At 43.6% G+C, this 14,929-nt stretch overlaps 2 protein-coding genes across 3 annotated transcripts in view; one reads left to right on the forward strand and one right to left on the reverse strand.

Moving 5' to 3' along the window:
* Positions 1-14,929, forward strand: part of LOC118401088 (serine/threonine-protein phosphatase 2A 56 kDa regulatory subunit delta isoform-like) — a 633,889-nt gene that overhangs the window by 89,463 nt on the left and 529,497 nt on the right. The window lies entirely within an intron of this gene.
* Positions 1-14,929, reverse strand: part of LOC118401121 (protein delta homolog 2-like) — a 31,622-nt gene that overhangs the window by 6,953 nt on the left and 9,740 nt on the right. For both annotated transcript variants that reach the window (XM_035798387.2, XM_035798377.2), the window contains exon 2: positions 11,630-11,722. In XM_035798387.2, the coding sequence (XP_035654280.1) occupies positions 11,630-11,708 (79 nt within the window). In that variant the 5' untranslated portion in view covers positions 11,709-11,722. The remainder of the gene's footprint in view (positions 1-11,629; positions 11,723-14,929) is intronic.

A 14,929-nucleotide genomic window follows, 5' to 3' on the forward strand; every position in this document is an offset into this window, starting at 1 on the left:
TCTGGGTCTTCCTTTCCCGTGGCGGAGAGCCATGAGAGACAGTTTCCTCATAGTGCATGATGGTTTTTGTGACTGCACTTGAGGAAACTTTCAAAGTTCTTGAAATGTTCCGGATTGACTGACCTTCATGTCTTACAGTAATGATGGACTGTCGTTTCTCTTTGCTTTTCTGAGCTGTTCTTGCCATAATATGGACTTGGTCTTTTACCAAATAGTCCTATCTTCTGTATTTGTTAACCTTTATTTAACTAGGCAAGTCAGTTAAGAACAAATTCTTATTTTCAATGACAGCCAGGGAACAACAGATTTTTACCTTGTCGGCTCGGGGATTCGATTTTGCAACCTTTCGTTTACCAGTCCAACGCTCTAACCACTAGGCTACCTGCCCCCCCCCCCCAACTGTATTTCTGATCAATTTGTTGTTATTTTAATAGACCAAAAAACGTGCTTTTCTTTCAAAAACAAGGACATTTCTAAGTGACTCCAAACTTTTGAATGATATTGTATACATTGAACTGGGTTTACATTGAACCGGGTGAAAGGAATATGAATGACAGTAATCCAATATGTTGTGATAGAAATAAGGCCATGTTCACGAGGGGAAAAAATGGTCCTCCATCTTAAATGGCACTGACCGCGGTGTGTGTGTGTGTGTGTGTGTGTGTGTGTGTGTGTGTGTGTGTGTGTGTGTGTGTGTGTGTGTGTGTGTGTGTGTGTGTGTGTGTGTGTGTATATATATCACTTAGAAATGTCCTTGTTTTTGAAAGAAAAACACTTTTTTTCTGTCTATTAAAATCAAATTAAAATCAGAAATACAGTGTAGACATTGTTCATGTTGTAAGTGACTATTGTAGCTGGAAATAGTACCCGCAAAACACCAGTCTCAATGTCAACAGTGAAGAGGCGACTCCGGGATGCTGGCCTTCTAGGCAGAGTTGCAAAGAAAAATCCACATCTCAGACTGGCCAATAAAAATAAAATATTAAGATGTGCAAAAGAACACAGACACTGGACATAGGAACTCTGCCTAGAGGGCCAGCATCCAGGAGTCGCCTCTTCACTGTTCATTTCTCAGAACAAGAACAGAACAGAACACAACAGAACAAGAATAGACTAAAGAGTTTCAGAAGAAAGTTATTTTGTTTCTAGCCATTTTGAGCCTGTAATCGAACCCACAAATGCTGATGCTCCAGATACTCAATTAGTCTAAAGAAGGCCAGTTTTATTGTTTCTTTAATCAGAACAATTTTTCAGCTGTGCTAACATAATTGCAAAAGGGTTTTCTAATGATCAATTAGCCTTTTAAAATGATAAACTTGGAGTAGCTAACACAACGTGCCATTGGAACACAGGAGTGATGGTTGCTGATAATGGGCCTCTGTGCGCCTATGTAGATATTCCATTAAAAAAATCAGCCGTTTCCAGCTACAATAGTCATTTACAACATTAACAATGTCTACACTGTATTTCTGATCAATTTGATTTTAATAGACAGAAAAAAAGTGTTTTTCTTATTTTAATGGACAACATTTTTTTAAATGTGTGTGCCATTCAGAGGGTGAATGGGCAAGACAAAAAAATTGCCTTTGAATGAGGTAGGGTAGTAGGTGCCAGGTGCACCAGTTTGAGTGTGTCAAGAACTGCAACGCTGCTGGGTTTTTCACAATGAACAGTTTCTGGTTCACCACCAAAAGGACATCCAGCCAACATGAGCCAGCATCCCTGTTTTCGACACTTTCTAGTGTCCATGCCCCAATGAATTGAGGCTGTTCTGAGGGCAAAAGGGTTGCAACAAAATATTGTGTATATTTAAGCAGTAAGACACACGTGGGTGTGTTATATGGCCAATATACCACGGCTAAGGGTTGTTCTTAACGCACAACACGTCGCAACGCGGAGTGCCTGGATACAGCCCTTAGCTGTGGTATATTGGCCGTATTGCATACCGCCCCAACAGATCCACAGATCATACTATCTCTATTACACTCCACAATGCCCTTTCCCACCTGGACAAAAGGAACACCTATGTGAGAATGCTATTCATTGACTACAGCTCAGTATTCAACACCATAGTGCCTCAAAGCTCATCAATAAGCTAAGGACCATGGGACTAAACACCTCCCTCTGCAACTGGATCCTGGACTTTCTGACGGGCTGCCCCCAGGTGGTGAGGTAGGTAACAACACATCCACCACACTGATCCTCAACACAGGGTCCCCTCCTGTACTCCCTGTTCACTCATGACTGCACGGCCAGGCATGACTCCAACACCATCATGAAGTTTGCCAATGACACAACAGTGGTAGGTCTGATCACCGACAACGACGAGACAGCCTATAGAGAGGAGGTCAGAGACCTTGCTGTGTGGTGCCAGGACAACAACCTCTCCCTGAACGTGATCAAGACAAAGATGATTGTGGACTATAGGAAAAAGAGGACTGAGTTCTCCCCCATTCTCATCGACGGGGCTGTAGTGGAGCAGGTTGAGAGCTTCAAGTTCCTTGGTGTCCACATCACCAACAAACTAACATGGTCCAGGCACACCAAGACAGTCGTGAAGAGGGCACAACAAAACCTATTCCCCCTCAGGAGACTGAAAAGATTTGGCATGGGTTCTCAGATCCTGAAAAAGTTCTGAAGCTGCACCATCGAGAGCATCCTGACTGGTTGCATCACTGCCTGGTATGGCAACTATTCGGCCTCCGACCGCAAGGCACTACAGAGAGTAGAACGAACGGCCCAGTACATCACTGGGGACAAGTTTCCTGCCATCCGGGACCTCTATACCAGGCGGTGTCAGAGGAAGGCCCAAAAAATTGTCAAAGACTCCAGCCACCCTAGTCATCGACTGTTCTCTCTGCTACCGCATATGGCAAGCGGTACCGGAGTGCCAAGTCTAGGTCCAAGAGTCTTCTAAACAGCTTCTACTCCCAAGCTATAAGACTCCTGAACACCTAATCAAATGGCTACCCAGACTATTTGCATTGCCCCCCCCCCCCTCTCCCCCTCTTTTACACCGCTGCTACTCTCTGTTGTTATCATCTATGCATAGTCACTTTAATAACTGTACCTACATGTACATATTACCTCAACTAACCGATGCCCGGTACAGACATTGAGTCTGTACCGCTACCCCCCTGTATATAGTCTCGCTATTGTTGTTGCCGCCCTTTAATTATTTGTTACTTTTATTTCTTATTCTTAAGGCATTTTTTTAAACTGCATTGTTGGTTAGGGGCTTGTAAGTAAGTTGTGTTCGGCGCATGTGACTAATACAATTTGATTTGATATACCACAAACTTCCGTGGTGTCTTATTGCTATTATAAAATGGTTACCAACATAATTATAGCAGTAAAAATACATGTTTTGTCATACCCGTGGGATACGGTCTGATATGCCATGGCTGTCAGCCAATCAGCATTCAGGCCTCAAACCATCAGGTTTATACATATATTTACACTGAACAAAAATATAAACTCAACATGTAAAGTGTTGGTATCATGTTTCATGAGCTGAAATAAAAGATCCCAGAAATGTTTCATACTGTCACGTCTACTCCCGCTCCCTCACTCCGGTTCCCGACCTCGCTGGTATACTAACCAACTATATGTTGAAGCAAAGAAGTGTCAATTCCATCAGGAAGCTGTCTCCTTTCTGGGTTACCAGATCAGCCCATAAGGAGTGATGATGGACGGTAAAAAGGTAGATGCTGTCAGAGCATGGCCAGTCCCAACCACCATAAAGGGGTTACAGCGGTTTTTGGGGTTTGCCAACTTCTACCGCCGTTTCATCAATAACTTTAGCTCTATCGCCTATAGCTCTATCCTCTTGCCTCGCTCCTCAAGGGTGGTCCCCATAAGTTGGGGTGGAGTTCTGCAGCCAACGAAGCCTTCCACCTACTGAAGGAACGTTTCACCTTCACCCGTTGCTCAAACACCCAGGATCTATGCTGCCATTCGTGGTGGAGGTGGACGCTTCAGAAGTGGGCCTGGGGGCCGTCCTGTCCAAACGACAAGGTAATCCACAAAAATTGTATCCATGTGCATATTCCTCAAAGAAACTGTCACCTGCAGAGGGGACCTAGCGATCGGGAGCTCCTGGCGTCGAAGTTGGCATTAGAGGAGTGTAGACACTGGCTGGAGGGCACCAAGGACCCATTTCTCAAGTCGGATTTGAAGTCAAAATCGAGGTTAGTAACTGTCGATCTGATGTCCAGAAGTGCTTGGCGTCATATTTGATAATAGTATGAACTTTCTGCACAAAAGAAACAAAGATTAACATGAAAAAAGTCACTAAATAGCAACGATGGGTTGGAACTCATAAGATCTCGCCATTCTCTACATCGGCGCCATCTTTACAATACCTTCTTCTCATTGAACTAGCATTATGGTGGCAGGACATCAACCTCTTCCTCAACATCAGCAGAACAAAGGAATATATTTTTGCCTTCGGGAAGCAGAGGAGGGAGCACGCCCGATCCACATCCACGGGACTGCAGTAGAGAGTGTCAGCAGTTTTAAGTTCCTTGGTGTCCACGTCACCGATGACTTGACATGGACCATCAACACCACCACTAGTCAAGAGGGTGCAACAGCGCCTCTGCTTCCTCAGACTGCTGAAGAAATTCGGACTGCTACCCTGGATCCTCTCCAAGTATTACCGCTGCACTATCCAGAACCTCCTCACCAGTTGCATCATGGCCTGGTACAGGAGTTGCTTCGTCCACGACCGCAAGGACCTCCAGCGAGTAGTGAAGACAGCCCAGTACATCACTGGGGCCGTTTACCCACCCATCCGGGACATATACTTGAAACAGTGCCTGAGGAAGTCCTGAGGAAGTCCTGCAGCATCCTCCCAGCTATGAGCTGTTCATGCACTCACACACGCACACACCCACTCATTTACTCTTTCTAATACTGTTCAATTTAAACACTTTCCCCCCAATCCCTCCATCCCTGATACATGTCAATATTGCATTGTAAATTGTGCCTCCCTGTATTCTACTTACGCTCAAATGTTTCTTCTATTCTACTGAGCCGTTTACTTAATGTTTGTATTCTTATCTTTTATTATGTCTTATTGTCGCTGCATTGTCGAGAAGGAACCTTACAATAAGCACTTCGTTGGACATTGTATACCATGTGTATCCTGTACATTCGACTAATGAAACTTGAACCTTGGGAGTGGGGACGAGGGTAGACGAATGCCCGCATGAGTCACACACTTTGATTTCACTTGGGGTTTTATACGATTGTATCTGACTATGATTTATATGCTATTGGTTTCAGAAAGGTAACTTTAAGCTTCATCGCTGAGTTATCAAACATCCCCATGAACTGGCAAGCATTTACTACTAAAGGGATATGTGATTAATCTCTTATTGTCATCAGCTGTTGTTACTAGTTGATTTGGCCGGCCTTAGGCATACCTATGTACTGTCTGTACTTGGCTATAGTAAATAATGGGGGCTTGCCAGGTAGGGTGTGTGGGGTGCGTGTGGTAGCGGTGAGCCGCACGAGGGGAGCGCGTGTGGTGGGAAGAGAGGAATGCTGTACAGTCATGTCTCCGCCCGCACAAACTCTGCCCAAACACCACTGGAATTCACAATCACTTCTTGTCTCACCTCCCACCCTGTAGTACTGTACCCGAACCCTGTCACTATACAGAGAGATTTGTAGAGCAGAGTTTTTACAGTAAAACAGCTATTCTCTTTGTGACCTGAGCAGTAATTTATACAAATTCTTTCTTTGATATACAATAGTACATTTTCTCGTATAGCCTAGTCTGTTAGCCTAGTCTGTCTGTTTAGTTTCTCAGCTCAACTGACTATGTTTCTTATTGTTGCATCTTCACATCTCAACATTTAGAATAGTGTAGCTTTGGCAGTTATATGTACCACAAGACAATTGAGATATCCTTCAGTTGTGAATGCATGCAATGCTGCAGAAAGTCATTATATTGATGTGGAATTGCAGGCATTTGCCATGAACAACACGACAGTTGGCTGCAGTAAGCCCTGTGTCCGTGGCAACAAAGCGGACCTTGAACAATGAAATGCGTTAGCTCATGTATTCTAAACGGGGAAGCTATAAAAAAAAACATATAAAAAATCCCACAGACAATGGGAATATTGCAGTAAGCTGTTATTTTTTTAAGGCTGAATTTAATTAAACCTGCCATTATATATCTGTGTCTATCTAGGAACGTTTTGCAATTTTATATGACCACCGGAAAGAAATATGTTAAAATGCTACTGTGTACGCAAAGCAAGAACAATTTAATTGGGCCCTGATCCCGCCACTTGCTTGTTCTGTACGGCGTCATTAAATGGCATGGAGGATGTCACAGTACACACCATCAACAATCCTTCAGGTGCTATTTACCCCATGCTGCCAGTGCCTCAGGTTTAGATGAGAGAATATTTCTGTAATTTCTCATCCCTCGTGGTAAAGTTGCATGGAGGCCCTTTTATTTTTCCAACTTTTTTCTGCATGGTTTATTAGAGTAAACTTCAAAGGCTCTTGAAGCGATGTGTGAAGGATGTTATATCTGGTAGGAAGAAAGACATATTGAGAAATGAAGGGGATAGAAGTGGAACTAGCCTGCAGTTTGAGTTGGACCACAGTGAGCATCACAATGAGTGAGAAGAGTGAGAGGGACAGAGAGGAGAAGGAGTATGCTGGATGGGCATGCGCCAAAGGCTTGGGTAGCCATACTGCACATATCATGCACATGTCCGTAGGGAGGGAATGAGCATGCCAGGGTAGACGGACAAACAGCCGTCTGATCACTGCAGAGTGTGGACAGACTGATGAGACAAGTCAGCCTGCTCTCAGAGGTCCAGGAAAGTACATTCCTGCTTTCATTCCTACTGCTGGCCCTGCAGCAAGTCAGAGAAGACTAGTCCCATCCACTGTCTGCCAGGGAAGCCTGTCTGGTCAGCCCCATTCCCTGTCCCTGTGGTGGGGTTTGTGTGTTTGTAGTAGGTTCCCTCCAGCTCTGCTAAGACTGGAACCATGAAGACACACATGCCCCAACTAGACCCAGGGCTCAGAATCAGCAACAGAAAACATCCCGGGAGACTTGGAATCAGGGAAAATAGTCCTAAACTAATCAGTAAGAAGTCCCCCAGCTGATTGATTATTGAGCAAGATAACATTTTTTTAAAACAGTATAAATATTGCCAGAATATTAACAATGACAACTGTGTATATGCAGTATACTATAGTATTGTAGTAACTTATTAAGTTGTCAACTTGTCATTCATAGAATGCTGGGTGGTGATATCGTATGTATCCAGGCTTTGGACCAGGGCCTTGTCACCAGCTTATGTATCACCAGATAATCATGGGAAATAATGACTGGACCACCAACTGTTAAACACACTGTCCTTTGTTTGGAGCAGTGTTCTTTAAGAGCTTCTGATTTACCATCTAATCATGGGGGGACAGGTGCTGTTTTCTTCCCCAGTCTGGCCCTCAGGGCCTGCAAGCTGCCCAGTGCTCTTCTGGAGGGGTACTTTACACACCGGGCCTCACGGAGTCTCTTCATGTTAAAACCAGAGGGATCTAAATTTACTTCTGGCCATGAAACTTTATCCCCCCCCCATCCTCCCCTGCTCATGCCTCAGCAAGTGCTTTGGTGCCAGTTGTACACGCAGCACAGGTTTTGGTTTCCTCCATTTTGATCCCAAGACGGGCCGCGTGCCGGCCGCCCGCCCACGCGCACGTGTGCCCTAAGTCCAGATTAAGGAGGAAGGGGGTGAGGAGAGACGTGCGAGGGGGCACCAGTGTCTGAAGGAGCTGAGAGAATTGTAACCAGATCCTTGAGAAATTAAGGATCATTCAATCTCTGTATCCACTCCAGCTGCTTGTGCCGCTAGAAAAATATTTAGGTAGGACGGCCGAGCAGGGAGCATCAACTGCCTTATCCCATGGCCCCAAGGCTCTTGGCGAGGTTTGAAGACGTAGACAGGCCAGGATAGGCTCTATGACCCTTTATCCTTAAAGCAAAACCAATGGCTATTGACTACTGCTGTAACACGGAGGGCATTCCTGTCTACTGACACACGTGTCACGCCTTTTGTCACAATGCCTCCTACCACATCACGGCTTCCCTTCTCACCCCAGGGGGCGACGCAAAAATGAATCACATTCTTTAACCAGACAGGAATTTCACAGCGAAGGGAGGAGAGAAAAAGCATCTCTGTTTGTGATATTGTGCTCCGTACTGAGGGAAGATTATGACTGATTCAAGAACATGATTCTTCATGCACAGACAGCAATGTTCAATGTTTAAATTGAAATGCAGTTAAGAATCTCTGTACGTCATGCTTTAAACCATGTTTTATTGAGTGTTCACATTCGCTGTTGCACACAACATTTTTATTTTTCTAAATTATGAAGTGTGCTTGTTTATTTTCTTTTTATAATGTATTTAATAATTCTATATCAAACTACTTCTGATGTATGTTTTTAACAGAGTTTTGTTTACTTTTATCAGCAGAAATCGTATTGATCCTTTGGCTTAAACCTGATAGTTACCCAGCATACAGTATCAGATGCACTCACATGCACAGTTGCCAGGGCTCTCTGTCTAGGAGTACATATTCCGTGGGGTCCGGAATTATTCACATCCTTGATAAAGATGAGCACTGAGGTTGTACCTGCTTTAAGTTAAAACAGTGGTCAAGTAGGCTACTGTGACTATTTGATCATAATGTAGGCCTACCAGAGTGGCCTACCATCAAAAACAATGGAAACAATGCATCCCATAACATTTTAACATGGGAACAGCTGTTCTTTCATTCAGCCTACACTAGCAGTCAATGTGTAGTGTTCAATGTAGGCCCATGAGGCATTTGAAAAAAACATGCAGGGCTTGACATTAACATGTTTATCCACTTGTCCTTCAAACAATGAGGTGACTGAAAATGTTGTGTAGTTTGATGCAAGAAACCACTTCACAAAAAGTAAATGTATCATTATTCCAAATACACTTATTACAGAGAATCAGTCAACTTATGCTACCCTCTATGCATTGACTACTTAGCTTAAAGTCTGTCTCAAAATGCAACACTGCCCCTTTAAGACAATAATCAAATAAAAATGACAACTCTTTACCTGACTCACTTTTCAAAGCTGTCTAGAAATGTACACGTTTTGTGCTCTTGTAGGAAACAATCACTCCCCCATTGGGGACAACAAATGATTGATAACTGGGGTAATAACTCACTAACTAGCAAAGGATATGAACATATGTACAAATGTGCACACGTCGCTACATTTAGCTCTCGTTTTGATCTCAAAACAAGTGCATCTACTCATGACCGCTCATGCTGTAAAAACAGTCCAGTTCAAAGTGAATGGCACAGATCCATATACAGTGGGGCAAAAAAGTATTTAGTCAGCCACCAATTGTGCAAGTTCTCCCACTTAAAAAGATGAGAGAGGCCTGTGATTTTCGTCATAGGTACACTTCAACTATGACCGACAAAATGAGGGAAAAAAATCCAGAAATTCACATTGTAGGATTTTAATGAATTTATTTGCAAATTATGGTGGAAAATAAGTATTTGGCCAATAACAAAATTTTATCTCAATACTTTGTTATATACCTTTTGTTGGCAATGACAGGGGTCAAACATTTTCTGTAAGTCTTCACAAGGTTTTCACACACTGGTGCTGGTATTTTGGCCCATTTCTCCATGCAGATCTCCTCTAGAGCAGTGATGTTTTGGGGCTGTTGCTGGGCAACACGGACTTTCAACTCCCTCCAAAGATTTTCTATGGGGATGAGATCTGGAGACTGGCTAGGCCACTCCAGGACCTTGAAATGCTTCTTACGAAGCCACTCCTTCGTTGCCCGGGCGGTGTGTTTGGGATCATTGTCATGCTGAAAGACCCAGCCATATTTCATCTTCAATGCCCTTGCTGATGGAAGGAGGTTTTCACTCAAAATCTCATGATACATGGCCCCATTCATTCTTTCCTTTACACGGATCAGTCGTCCTGGTCCCTTTGCAGAAAAACAGCCCCAAAGCATGATATTTCCACCCCCATGCTTCACAGTAGGTATGGTGTTCTTTGGATGCAACTCCTCCAAACACAACGAGTTGAGTTTTTACCAAAAAGTTATATTTTGGTTTCATCTGACCATATGACATTCTCCCAATATTCTTCTGGTTCATTCAAATGCTCTCTAGCAAACTTCAGACGGGCCTGGACATGTACTGGCTTAAGCAGGGGGACACGTCTGGCACTGCAGGATTTGAGTCCCTGGCGGCGTAGGGTGTTACTGATGGCAGGCTTTGTTACTTTGGTCCCAGCTCTCTGCAGGTCATTCACTAGGTCCCCCCGTGTGGTTCTGGGATTTTTGCTCACCGTTCTTGTGATCATTTTGTGAGATCTTGCGTGGAGCCCCAGATCGAGGGAGATTATCAGTGGTCTTGTATGTCTTCCATTTCCTAATAATTGCTCCCACAGTTGATTTCTTCAAACCAAGCTGCTTACCTATTGCAGATTCAGTCTTCCCAGCCTGGTGCAGGTCTACAATTTTGTTTCTGGTGTCCTTTGACATCTCTTTGTTCTTGGCCATAGTGGAGTTTGGAGTGTGACTGTTTGAGGTTGTGGACAGGTGTCTTTTATACTGATAACAAGTTCAAACAGGTGCCATTAATACAGGTAACGAATGGAGGACAGAGGAGCCTCTTAATGAAGAAGTTACAGGTCTGTGAGAGCCAGAATTCTTGCTTGTTTGTAGGTGACCAAATACTTTTTTCCCACCATAATTTGCAAATAAATTAATTGAAAATCCTACAATGTGATTTTCTGGATTTCTTTTCTCATTTTGTCTGTCATAGTTGAAGTGTACCTATGATAAAAATTACAGACCTCTCTCATCTTTTTAAGTGGGAGAACTTGCACAATTGGTGGCTGACTGTATGGCTATGGTCTATTTGCTTATAGGCCTACTGCAGCTCTGATTGGTTTTGGCGCTCTGGTCTGTGTAGAATACAGGCCTGAGTTGTGCCTGTCAATGAAATAGAATCCTTCTCCGATGCGTTCTGCCTACAAAATGTTTTCTTGCATAGTTAGTTTTGCATACTACTGGAAGTCTTGCATAGTTTGTTTTGTTTTTGGTATGTTGCATCGAACGTTGATTCAATCACAATTCCCACAGTAAAGTTAAACATTGATATAGTTTTTTTGTGTGTGTGCTTTTTTTTAAATGATTGAATATTAAAACATACAATCTACCTGCAGTGAAGCCGCACAACATTTACATTACATTCAGTCATCTAACAGGCTCCCATCCAGAGAGACCCATAGGAGCAACCAGGGTCAACGTTGAGAGTGTTAACTAACGTGGAAAACTCTAAAAAGTTGAGGGAAGTTCAATCTCGTGCTTCTCTGCGTGGACTGATATTTCTTCTGCATGGCAGTCGCCAGTGAGCTGCGCCCACGCGCACCTTAGTAGGAACATTACATACAATTTAGCTCAGTATTTCAATTTTTTATTTCATTGTCATTTTTGCTCATGTTCATCAAGGGTGTCAATCCTTTTCGGGAACCCACTGTATGTACTATAGGATGCAGAGCACCGATTGACATGCAGCAAATGCCTTACCTTGACCCTCGCATTGGTGGACAAGCAGTAGTACGCAGCAACTCCAGAGCAGCAGCGTGACTGAGTCTCTCAGAGGCATGGTGCAAAGGGGATCTGAAATGGAGCACAGAAGATTCCTCCTTAGGCTTTAGGAGGTTAACCTTGTGCCGATACACAGGACTCGAATGAAGGGACATCTATCTTTGGCATGACATAAATCTCTACCATAAGGTAGAGCTGGCCAATATGGACAAAAATACATATCGCAATAAATTGTCCGAATTGATGCGATAACGATAAATAGAACGATACGTTTACAACATTAATGAGCACCACAGTTTTTATCCTTTAAACCACTACTTCTAGTTTGATGGTCGTAGCCATCAATTGTCCCATCAACAATCACCCATATTAGCATACTTTGTTTCCTTTCAAAGTTCACATTTCTGTAGTGTAGTTCACACTTCTCTAGTACAGGCTACTTATCGTAATGAACGATATCAGCATAATGCCTGCAAAAAAGCGATCAGTATGGTCGGTGTCGGTTTATCATCCCAACTCTACCATAAGGTGAACATGCTTTGTGGCCACAAAGGGGTCTCCGAAGGTTACAAAACAGGAGTGAGACATTCCGCCGCGGAGGCCTGCAGGTTCATTACATCTTGGCTCATAACTCTTATTCTGCTGTCATCGTTTCGATAAAGGACACTTAACCAGGTGTCCCAGTTATAAATCAGCTCAGACATTCAAGGACAAGTTTTGGTCCTGGAGAGAGACAGCTATCAACTCAGAAGAGGGGCTTTGCTTACTCCGTATCAAAATGAAGCATGCTGTTAGTCAAGAGTTAGTCAGGAGTGCTGAAACAAACACTCCTCCAACTCCTCCAAAGATCAAACTGAAAGAAACCCGATCACCTCGACAGGCAACTGACACTCACTCAATAATTTACAACATTGTGTGAATCTTTAATACTGGACATTTACAACAAGACCACATCACTCCAGTGCCACCTCTCTCTCTCTCTCTCTCTCTCAGCGCCACCCAACATACGAATCTACCCACTTACCATTATGTCTTCTTGAGATTATTGCAGTGATACTGCATCCAAGGCTACCGCATAAACCTGCTCCTCCAACCGTGTTGTATCGTTGCTATTAGTTACCTATCTGACATGTGACCGTGTTCTCTTTGCTTACAGCAGTCTGCTAAACCATTTAAATGGCTCGAGTATGCAGTGACTCCGGTATATCACATTTGCATTGCCGCCACACAGCACTTGAACTTACATTTTTGATATCCACTTGGCAGTCAGCCGACTCGACCCTATCCAGGTCCATCTAAATGTCTTATCCAGATGAAGGTGCTGTTCTCACTTTTCTATGCAATGGCAAGCTGACCTTTCCAGCTGTCCCTGGAATGGAGCAAACTAAGAGCAAGGGGTCGGGAGCTATACCTTTCAGGCTTACACTTGGCTGTAGTTTGTAGTTGTCATTCTGGGATTCCATTGAATTGCCATTGTGAATGTGGCTGCTGGGCAACAACTGGCCCTTTCCCTGTTCCCGCTATAGCCTAATGGAACTTTGTGAGCTGCTAATGAGAGCCAACATGGGCCCAATTATTTTTTTACCCATTTTTCTCCCCAATTTTGTGATATCCAATTGGCAGTTACAGTCTTGCCCACCACTGCAACTCCTGTACGGACTCGGGAAAGGCGAAGGTTGAGAGCCATACTTCCTCTGAAACATGATCCTGCCAAGCCGCACTGCTTCTTGACGCACTGCTCACTTAACCCGGAAGCCATCCGCACTGTTCACCCGGCCCAACAGAGGAGCTGCTAGAGCGCAATGGGACAAGGACATCCTGGCCGGCCAAAACCTCCCCTAACCTGGATGATGCTGGGCCAATTGTGCACTACCTCATGGGTCTCCCGGTCGCGGCTGGCTGCAACACAGCCCGGGACTGAACCCGGGTCTGTAGTGATGCCTCAAGCGCTGCGGTGCAGTGCCTTAGACGGCTGCGCCACTCGGAAGGCCGGGCCCTGATTTGAACTGGAAACCCAAGAGGAGTTTTAATTCCATAATAGGAGGGCTATTTCCCCATGCCACATTAAATAGCCACAGTCCATTGTCTTTGATGCGCTGGATTCCATGTAAATGATCAAGTACGCTGTCTCTTCTGGCTCAAGTCTTGACAAGAATGTGATAAATGTCAATATAAACCCAACAACTGAATCGTATGGATTTGTTTCCCACACTCACAAAAATCTCACCGACTAAATTAACGATCAAAAGTTTTAGAACACCAACTCTTTCAAGTATTTTTCTGTATTTTGACTATTTTATATATTGTAAAATAATAGTGAAGACATCAAAACGATGGAATAACACATATGGAATCATGTCGTAACCAAAAAAGTGTTAAACAAATCAAAATATATTTTATATTTGAGATTCTTCAAAGTTTCCACCTTTTGCATTGATGACAGCTTTGCACACTCTTGGCATTCTCTCAATCAGCTTCACCTGGAATGCTTTTCCAACAGTCTTGAAGAAGTTCCCACATATGCTGAGCACTTGTTGGCTGCTTTTGCTTCAATATGTGGTCAGACTCATCCCAAACCATTTCAATTTGGTTGAGGTTGGGGTATTGTGGAGGCCAGGTCATCTGATGCAACACTCCATCACTCTCCTTCTTGGTAAAATAGCCCTTACACAGCCTGGAGGTGTGTTGGGTCCTGTTGAAAAACAAATTATAGTCCCACTAAGCCCAAACCAGATGGGATGGCGTATCGCTGCAGAATGCTGTGGTAGCCATGCTGGTTAAGTATGCCTTGAATTCTAAATAAATCACAGGCAGTGTAACTCTAATGAACTTATCCTCTGCAGCAGAGGTAACTCTGGGTCTTCCTTTCTTGTGGCGGTCCTCATGAGAGCCAGTTTCATCATAGCACTTGATGTTTTTTTCAAAGTTCTAGAAATCGTCTGTATTGACCGACCTTCAAGTCTTAAAGTAACAATGGAAATGACAGATTGATGAAATGACAGATTTCTCTTTGCTTATTTGAGCTGTTCTTGCCATAGTATTGACTTGGTCTTTAGCAAATAGGGCAATCTTCTGTATACCACCCCTACCTTGTCACAACACAACTGATTGGCTCAAACACATTAAGAAGAAAATAAATTCCACAAATTAACTTTTAAGAAGGCACAACTGTTAATTGAAATGCATTCCAGGTGACTACCTCATAAAGCTGGTTGAGAGAATGCCAATAGTGTGCAAAGCAGTCATCAAGGAAAAGGGTGGCTAATATAAAATATATTT

The sequence above is a fragment of the Oncorhynchus keta genome, chromosome 2 (genome assembly GCF_023373465.1).
Source record: "Oncorhynchus keta strain PuntledgeMale-10-30-2019 chromosome 2, Oket_V2, whole genome shotgun sequence".
NCBI classification, from domain to species: Eukaryota; Metazoa; Chordata; class Actinopteri; order Salmoniformes; family Salmonidae; genus Oncorhynchus; species Oncorhynchus keta.